The sequence below is a fragment of the Bison bison genome, unplaced genomic scaffold, assembly GCF_000754665.1.
Source record: "Bison bison bison isolate TAMUID 2011002044 unplaced genomic scaffold, Bison_UMD1.0 scf7180017864472, whole genome shotgun sequence".
In the NCBI taxonomy this organism is placed as follows: domain Eukaryota; kingdom Metazoa; phylum Chordata; class Mammalia; order Artiodactyla; family Bovidae; genus Bison; species Bison bison.
In genome coordinates, this window is record NW_011495033.1 from 11,208,809 (window position 1) to 11,217,929 (window position 9,121).

The 9,121-nt window shown below is 61.3% G+C and overlaps 1 protein-coding gene across 1 annotated transcript in view; it reads left to right on the forward strand.

Moving 5' to 3' along the window:
- The window catches only part of MYO19 (myosin XIX), a gene marked incomplete at its 3' end in the record, with an annotated part of 34,361 nt that overhangs the window by 18,161 nt on the left and 7,079 nt on the right, over positions 1-9,121 (forward strand). The window contains exons 12-22 of the mRNA XM_010861713.1: positions 632-728; positions 851-927; positions 2,398-2,488; positions 2,952-3,123; positions 5,054-5,127; positions 5,762-5,883; positions 6,035-6,148; positions 6,355-6,531; positions 6,843-6,995; positions 7,829-7,936; positions 8,817-8,887. Of these exons, the coding sequence (XP_010860015.1) occupies positions 632-728; positions 851-927; positions 2,398-2,488; positions 2,952-3,123; positions 5,054-5,127; positions 5,762-5,883; positions 6,035-6,148; positions 6,355-6,531; positions 6,843-6,995; positions 7,829-7,936; positions 8,817-8,887 (1,256 nt within the window). The remainder of the gene's footprint in view (positions 1-631; positions 729-850; positions 928-2,397; positions 2,489-2,951; positions 3,124-5,053; positions 5,128-5,761; positions 5,884-6,034; positions 6,149-6,354; positions 6,532-6,842; positions 6,996-7,828; positions 7,937-8,816; positions 8,888-9,121) is intronic.

Here is a 9,121-nt window from a genome sequence, read left to right on the forward strand (position 1 = left end):
GGCGGAGAAGGGTCTGTGCCTCTCAGCCTACCCGCCTCGCCGCCTGCCTTGCTTCCTGCCTCCTCTTCGCCGGGCTTTCAGCGCTGCCACCCCACTTACTCCCACAAACCTCACGTCACACTCGCGTCTCACCCTAGCCCTCGGCTCCCTGGGCAGTCCCAGGCCTGGAGGTGCGCTTGCCTTCTTTTCCCATCAGAGGGTCCTTGAGGCTGGGCCTGTCTCCACACGGAAAGCACTCACCTTCAGACGGAGGGCTGTCCTGGAACAGCAGCTGCCTCCACCAACCGAACAAAGCCTTCCCTAAACTGTGTCCCCTCCATTAGACCAAGGGTCCGCCGAGGCGTGGACAGTGTCTCGCTGCTCTCAGATCGGGACCGGGGGCTCCCCAAACAGGGTTAGGGTTTCCTCCTCATGCCACAGGCCCCCTCAGTGAGTGGGGTTTTTTTGCACCGAATGGAGATGCCCAGAACTATTTGCCACTGCTTTCCCGCCCCTGCCCGCCCTGGCCCCCCTACGGGGCCCTCTGGGTCTTGGGGTGGGGCTGCCACTCCCCCCCGCCGCCCACCCAAGTCCATGCAGTCCTGGGCATCCCCGGTACCCCTGGCTCAGCCACCCGTTCCCACCCCCACAGATCTACAAAGGAGCCCACGCGGAGGAGAGGGTCCGGTGGCGCCTCCCCGAGGGAGCCGCCTTCTCCTGGCTGCCCCACCCAGAGAGGACCTTGGAAGGTAGGGGGAGCCTTGCCCGGTGCCCTGGGCTAGCCCAGCAGCACCCACACATCCCTCCAGGGCCCGCCGCCCCCGCTGACCTTGGGTCCTGATGCAGGGCTGTGGCTCGGATTCCTTTACAGAGGATTGTTTCGAGGTGACCAGGGAGGCCATGCTTCATTTGGGCATCGATGCCCCCACCCAGAACAACATCTTTCAGGTCAGAGGAAAAGCCACACCACTCACGTGTGGTGGCGGTGATGGGCAGCCCCCTTCGTAGGGCCCTTCTCTCAACTCGGGAGTCTCTTTCCCTGAGGATCTAGGACTCTAGGCTCCGACGGCACGATCACCAAGGAGGCGACCACCTCTCTGCGCAGCGGAGCCTGGAGACAGGGTGTCAGGGTGGACAGGGCCAGAGCACAGAGCGCTGTAGAAGAAACCAGCACGGTGATCCCGGAGGTCAGAGGGAAAGTGCCTGGATCAGTTGTTGCTCTGTTAAATCAGAGCAGAGAAAACAGTGCTGCCACGTGTTTGTCTAGCGTGTTAAAACTTTCAAATCATCACTCTTAGCTCACTTGTTTTTTTCAGCAGTTCCATGGGTATGGAGATTATTCCCATTCCATGGTTGAGACCTGCCCAAAGCCAGACAGCACTTGGTGGTACAAATAGTTTCTTGGAGACATGCTGGTTCCAACTTCCCACCTCCTTCTCCTTCTTGCTGGGACTCAGTGCTGGCCCAGGCGAGCCGGGCCCAGTCACCCCCACTGGCGGCCTCCATCTGCAGGTGGTGACCCCTGCAGAGCAGTGGGGTGAAGTGTGGCCTCCATCTCCATCTGGGGGTTGCTCAGGCAGGGGAGGGGGGTCACAGCCAGTACGGGCAGCTTATACAGAGGGACGGCACGGGGGACAAGCCCAGGGCAAGTGGACCACCCAGGAGTCTGGCCAAGTCTGCGAGCTTGAAGGCAGCATGAGCCCTGGCCCATCCACAACGCCCATCAGCATGGCAGTCTCCTCCTGCGGTGCTTGTGGCCTGGAAGCCACCCTTTCTGGGACCAGACAGGGATGGGGGGAGAGGCCCTGCTCTACCGGTGCCTGGTCCAAGGGTTTCCAAGTTGCTGGACCCAGGGGTCCTCTTCCTTCAGCCCCCCGGGGGCTCCCCCGAGTAGATCACCCACTGTACAGAGACCAAGATCACAGCTCCTTCCCTGGACTGGGCCAGGCTATCGGAGCCCAACAGTGTCGGGAAAGGGCCAAAGGGCACCAGAGCCAAGCCCCCAGCAGCCACACAGAAGTGGTCTGGACCACAGGAAACAGTCTGGTCCTGGAGCGGGAGACAGAGGGACAGACTGGGTGGCGTGGCGCTCCCTCTGGCTGCCCCAGGAGGGATCGGAAGTCAGACTGCCTGGGCTCTCATCCTGGGTTCCTTCTCCTTTACCAAGTGTAGGGCGTTTAACCTCTGTCTTGTCTCTGTCGTGGGCATCACCATAGCACGTGCCTCACTGGTTACACGAGACAATGCGTATCACTTGGGTAGAGCCCTGCCTGGCCGAGTCCCGGAGTAAGTGGGCAGTAAATGAGAGCTGTTGCTATTCTGCTTTCGTGATTCTGTTCGGCAGGAGAGAGACCCTTCCCAGGCTGGGCTCCAGCCCTTGAGAAGGTGCCCACTGGGTGTCCTCTCCTGCCCCCTCAGGCCCTGGCTGGACTGCTGCACCTCGGCAACACCCGGTTTGCTGACTCAGGGAACGAAGCCCAGCCCTGCCTGCTGGTGGACGATGCTCAGTGTGAGGGCGAGGACCAGGGGCTTTGGTCACACCGCCCAGGCATGAGGCAGGCCCTGACCAGAGGAGGGCCAGCGTGTCGTGGGATCGGGTGCAAGGAGGCCAGAGGGTGCAGTTTGGGATCTGTGCCCCTGGGCTGTCGGCTGTAGGGCCCTGCCCTGGAGGGGTTCCTCCTCACCCCAGCTCAGCTGAGGCAGACAGCTTCCTCTGCATCTTACAGATGAGAAAACGAGAGCAGGGGCGGGTGGGGGTGAGTGGGTTATGCAGTGCTTTATCCCACTCCTGGCCGTGTGGACTGGGGCACAGCAGTCCTGGGTTCAAGTCCTGCCCCTGCCCCTGCTGAGTCTCTTCTCTCCCCGTTCCTGAGTTTGCTCTGCCCCATTGAGGGGGTCACGGCTCCACCATGATGACTTCACGGGGCCTTGTGCAGAGGGCCTTTTGGACGGAGGGTATTTCTGCCTCCCAGGCTCTGTTGGGACGTCGGCCTTGCTGCTGGGGCTCCCGGAAGACCATCTGCTGGAGACACTACAGATTCGAACCATCCGGGCGGGCAGGGGCCAGCAGGTATTCCAGAAGCCCTGCTCTCAGGCCGAGTGCAACACCCGCAGAGACTGTCTGGCCAAACTGGTCTATGCACGGTGAGTGCTCTGGGCCCTGCCCTCCTCCCAGATGCCCCCAGTCTGGAGTTGGACCAGACAGAAGCAGACGGGTTCCCTGCCCTGTTCCCCAGCCCCGGGGGGACAGGAGGGAGTGGCTGCTGGGCTTCCCCAAGCAAAGCCCTTGGCTCGATTCCAGAGGGCTCTGCGTGGGGAAGTGGCCACAGCCTGGCCTAGATTCAGCGTGTTGTTCGGGGACAGGAGCCTGCCTTCGCCTTGGCAATGGGCGAGGAAGGCCTGCCTGGCCGGCCGCTGGCAAGGCCAGCCCAGAGGTGACATGAGGTCCTCCCAGGTCCAGGCGCAGACCTGTGGATGAATAGGCTCCTGGGTCCCTGCCCTTGTGCTCTCTGTAGCCACCTGGGGTTTTGATAGCTGCTGGTAGAGCCGGGAGTTTAGCCCACTGCCTTGAGCAACACTGCAGGGAGTGGAGCCCAGAACGGGGAAGGTGGGGGTCTCGGCCTTTCCCTGTTGGTTCTGTGGGCATCTCCACCCTCCGGCCATGCACTTGGGGGCGTTTCTCACCCTGGGCTCTCAGACCCTTCAGAATGCCCCTGAGGGTATCTGGGGCCCAGGATTCTCTGAAACGATGGGACAGAACACCTCTGTGTGTGCGTGTGCACACATGCGAGTGCTTGGGAAGGAGGGAAGGTCCCGTTGCTTTCATGAGCTTCTCAAGAGCTAAGAGCCGGACCAGTACCACTGAGGGAGTCAGAACCTCTGAGGGAAAGTAGCCCAGGGCCCCTGGGCCCAGACTGAACCCAGTTTAGCAAGGGACTCCGTTCTCACTCCCTCGAAGCAAATTTCAGGTCAGAATTTCAGGACAAGGATTTTTAAAGGTTTTGTGTCAGATCACGGCAAAATGGGTAGATAAAGCGTGCCGGTTACAGACACAGTGAACCTCTAACCATGGATCATTTTACACACAGCAAGCAGGTCCTTCTATCACTAGGTCTCTTGTTTTTACTACCTCACATGGATATTTGAAGCCCTTATTGCAAAAATAGAAACTGTTTAAAAATTTGCAGAGCAGTTACTTAAAGAAATCGTAAGGAAGAAAACCCTTGAATCATGTCATACGTGTCACCACGTTGGACGGCAACCATTCCATCATCTCAGGGGCGATGGTTGCAGAGTGCAGGGTGTCACTGTCCAGCTGGGGTAATGGGGTGCCCTCATAGGACAGAGTAGGCAGGTGTCGGGGGGCCTCGAGCTCTGGCCTCCACTGGCCGAGGTTTGCAGGGGAGTCCAGTGAACTCAGGCCTTTATAATCCCACCCAGGCCTGCCCCTCCACCCTTGTCTAGACAGCAGCTGGGTGTCAGGCCAGTGACTGGGCGCACCCACACCCTGTCTAGCCCCAGCATTCCACAGCAGACCTCAGCAATATTGTAGAGTCACTTTCAGACCACCGCAGTAAAGCGAGTCGCACAAATTTATTGGTTTCTTGGTACATAGATAAGATGTATTTATACTATATGGTAGTCTGTTAAGTGTGCGATAGCTTTACATCTAAAAGAACAATGTATAATAATTTTAAAATAGCACTTTCAGAAAAGTAGCACAATAGGCTTGTTCGATGCCTGGTTGGCACAGACTTTCAGTCTGTAAACCAGGCAGTAAAGGAAGCTTACTGTGATGTGCCTGCAGCTGGTCCCCTGCTCACTCTTGCTGGGGACAAGCCAGGCCTTCGTGTGCCTGGGAACACACGTGACCCCAGCCTGCAGGTGTAGTGGGCTGGGACAGGATGGGCGGGAAACCAGCGGAGAGGGTTTAGCCCTTGACCTTTCAGGCTCAGAAGACAGGCCCTCCATCTGAGGGTTGGTACCCAGGCTGGAAGGGCAGTTCTGCCACCCTTCCAGCTCAGCCGGACCCCTCTCACCCGAGCCCACTCCCCCCCCACACACACACCAACAGGCTGTTTGACTGGCTGGTCTCGGTGATCAACAGCAGCATCTGTGCCGCCCCCGACTCCTGGACCACTTTCATAGGTAGGTCGGTGGGCCCCGGACAGAGAGCAGAGCCTGGGTCTCCTGGGGGCTTCCGGGCAATTCTGCACCTATCCCCTGCTGCTCCACCAGTGTGGGCCAATGTCGCTTTCTCCAGTGCCCGTGTCTCGGCATCCCTAGCTCTCCAGGCAGGCTCAGCTGGTGCCCGGGCCACGAGGGCCCCTTCACCCCCTGGAGACCCAGATCCAGTCTCAGGAGATTAGTGAGGAGCAGCGAACGGGCTCAAAGGGCCTTAGGGGGGATTTGAGAACATCTTTGGAACCTGGATGGGACAGTCAGGTAGGGGAACCTGGGTGAGACAGTCAGGTAGGGAAGGAAGCAAAGCTCAGAGGCATCAGTAACGTTGGCTCACAAAACAGCGAGCACCCACTGAGCAGCCATGACCCAGGCCATCCAGACTGGGTGGGACACGGGGTCCCTGGGGCCTGGTTCCCTCACCCCTTCGGCCTCTTCCTGCTGAGTTCTGAGGGGCAGGAGGCGGTGATGGGAACTGCCTCTCTCCTTGGGGTGGGGTAGAGTACCCACTCGGTTTCATCCTCAGGCTGCCAAGGGTGAGGCTTCACCCCAGGCCCCTGTAGCCCCACAGTAGCCCCCACGGGTTCCCCTGGCCCCCCAGGCCTGCTGGACGTGTACGGGTTTGAGTCGTTCCCCAACAACAGCCTGGAGCAGCTCTGCATCAACTACGCCAACGAGAAGCTGCAGCAGCACTTCGTGGCTCAGTACCTCCGGGCCCAGCAGGTGCGTGGTGCACTGCCCGCGTCCTCGCCCTCTCCCCGGCCCCCAGCCCCGTCCCGGGTGCCACTGGGCGCCTTCAGTTCCCTCTGTGAGTGCGGAGGCCAGCAAGCGGTGACCCCCCAGAGCTCAGACCCCGACTGCCCTCCACCCCCAGGAGGAGTATGCAGTGGAGGGCCTGGAGTGGTCGTTTGTCAGCTACCAGGACAACCAGCCCTGCTTGGATCTCATCGAGGGGAGCCCCGTCAGCATCTGCTCCCTCATGAACGAGGTTGGAGGGTCGCTGGCCTGCGGAGCCCCCAGGGCGGGGCTTTGGCCTTTTCCTGGGACCTTGAGGCCCACCCTGCGCCTCTTTCTCTCTGTCTGCTTAGTGGGTTCGCCTGCCCTGTGAGCCCTCTGTCACAGGGGTGCCATGATGCTCCCGTGGGTGGGTTCCCGTGCCCCTCTGCCCTGTGGCTGACTGCCCGCCCCACACAGGAGTGCCGCCTTAATCGGCCAAGCAGCGCAGCCCAGCTCCAGACGCGCATCGAGAGCGCCCTGACCGGCCACCCCCGCCTGGGGCGCGACAGGCTGAGCCCGGAGCCCAGCTTCATTGTGCTGCATTACGCGGGGCCCGTGCGGTACCGCACCGCGGGCCTGGTGGAGAAGAACAAGGTGAGGGCCGCGCCGTGCCTTGTGTCACCTGTGAATCCAAACGCGGAGGCGTCGCCGCACGTGTGCAGAAACATCCACTGTGTTCCCTGCCCGCCCGCACATCCTCTCGGGGTCCAGGGTCACCTCTCTGGCCCACCTTTCTGAGGTCTCTGCTACTCCGGCATGACCTGCCTGGAAACAACCCGCCTCACACCGCGTCTCCTGGCCTCCAGGTTCAGACGTGGGCCGGCCCTCCTGGGGCCCCAGTGACAGGGCCGGTAGCTCCCCCCAAGCCCCCTGCCCTCACCCGCTGCTCTGTCCTTTCCCCATAGGACCCCGTCCCCCCGGAGCTGACCAGGCTCCTGCAGCAGTCCCAGGACCCCTTGCTCAAGGTGCTCTTTCCTGCCGACCCCGAAGACAAGTCCCAGGAGGAGCCCTCCGGCCAGAACCGGGCCCCTGTGTTGACCGTGGTGTCCAAGTTCAAGGTGGGTCCAGCGGTGTTGACACCACGTGCTCGCTCATGAGTGTCCAGCGTTTACCGAGCACCTCTTGGGATCGGGGCTGTGCGCCTGGAGCACAGCGGAGGCCCGTAGCCGTGGTCCCGGTCTGCGGTAGAGACGGGAACCTGACAGATGAACTGGGGGTCTGTAGTTGACGTGACAGGAAGCCTCAGGCCCGTGGGCGGCGGTGTGCCCTCTCGCCCACCGCCGACAGAGTCATCACAGCAGAGCAGTGGCTGCTGAACCTCCGTGGCAGTCGGCTGCCAGCTCCCTCACTTCCGGACAGACTGTCCTCGGGCCGTGTGCTGCTCTCGGCCCCGCCCCTGGGCCCTCCCCTCAGCTCTGCGCTACTCCCACCCTCGTGCCGCCCCTTTCGGTTTATTCCTTGTCCTGCTTCCGACCATTCTCTTCACCTCCCGGGGCAGGGAAACACATCCCTGTCTAGCCTCAGACACGCTCCTGAGGGCCCGCCCCATCTGCGAGGCCCTGCGCTGTGAGATGACGGCAGACAGCTGTGTCGTAGCCCCGGCACACAGTAAGGGCTTAGTAATGACAGGAGTTGCCCGAATGAACAACAGGGGTTCTGAGAGGGTTCCCTTCTGGGAAAATTGCCCTGGTTGGTGTGGGGGGAGCCTGAGACTAGATGCAGGCAGATGGACCAGGTGGAGGGTCACAAGTCAAGAAGGGTCCCTGGGGGCGTGCTCTGAGTATACCCAGTGAAGGCCACTGGGAGTCATCCGGGGTGTGTGAGGGTCCTGGGCTCCGGGTTGCCCAGCTGATGCCCCCCCACAGCCTGAGCCGCAGTCTCTCCTCTGCAGGCCTCCCTGGAGCAGCTCCTGCAGGTCCTACATGGCACCACACCCCACTACATTCGCTGCATCAAGCCCAACAGCCAGGCCCAGGCACAGATATTCCACCGAGAGGAGGTAACACACTGGGCTGGAGCTGCTTTGTGGAGGGTCCCATTGTGCCGAGACGCTGGCGGGGTGAGAAACGGGACGTCTGCTCCAGATGGAGTGACGTGAGGAAGGGCTTCTCTCCCCAGCTCTGGCAGGACAGTCGTGTACGGTGGTGTGGTCTGTGCACTGCACAGTGGCCCAGCCACAGAGGCGAGTAGGGGCGACAGTGCATCTTGCTCTCTGCTCGCCAAGCCACGTGCCCTGACGGACAGGCGGCCCAGAGGAATGGGTGTCTTTTACGATTAGCTGAGAGTCTGAGTCGCCTTACAGACCAGGCACAGGGCCGGTTCTGATGAGGGTGTAGTTCCTAAAATTTGCTCAGAAGCACTCTGTGGCCAGCAGCTGCCCTTTGCCCTGTGGAGGGATGTGGGTGAGGTGTGAGAGCTGGACGGTGCTGGAGTGGGTCCCACAGTCACATGGTTGATGTGGCCTTAGGGTCCACGGCCAGGATCACTGCTCTATGGTAAAGACCTTGGGTGGGTCCCGGAAGCGTCTTCACAGTACAACCTCCCCCGCCTCTCAGCTGTGACGCACGGTGTTGTCTGCAGAATATAAAATAAACAAAAACGAGGAACTGGATTGGGCTGCGTTGTGAAGCACAGTTGGAAGCAGTAAGATGGCCAGCACCGGCCTCGGCTGTACCAGAAGCCAGGCTTCACGTAAAGGGATCTGGGGCCACCAGGACCCCTTCTAGCAGGGAGGGTCTCTCCAGGTCCCTTGACTGCTCGCTGCCCCGAAGAGTGTCTGCCCTCAGGGTAGCCCGCAGGTCCCTGCCAGCGGGGCCACTGACGGCATGGCGTCTGGGGCCTATGGCCCCTGCTGCCCACGCCGTCTCCCCTCCCCGCAGGTCCTGAGCCAGCTGGAGGCCTGTGGCCTTGTGGAGACCATCCACATCAGTGCCGCCGGCTTCCCCATCCGGTGAGTGGGTCGGTCTGTCCGTCCGGCGTGGGGGCAGGGCAGAGCCAGGGAGGTGCTTGGGCCGCGGGTCAGCGGGACGTGGAGATGGAGTGAGAGGCAGGCCTGTGGAAGTCAGCCTGGAGCTTTAGGGCTGCGCTCACTTGCTGTGCCCTGTTTTGAGGAGGCACCGGGTCTGCCCTAGAGTCAGGAGAGATGGGAGGACGTGAGTGGGACGCCATCACCGATCCGCGGGGC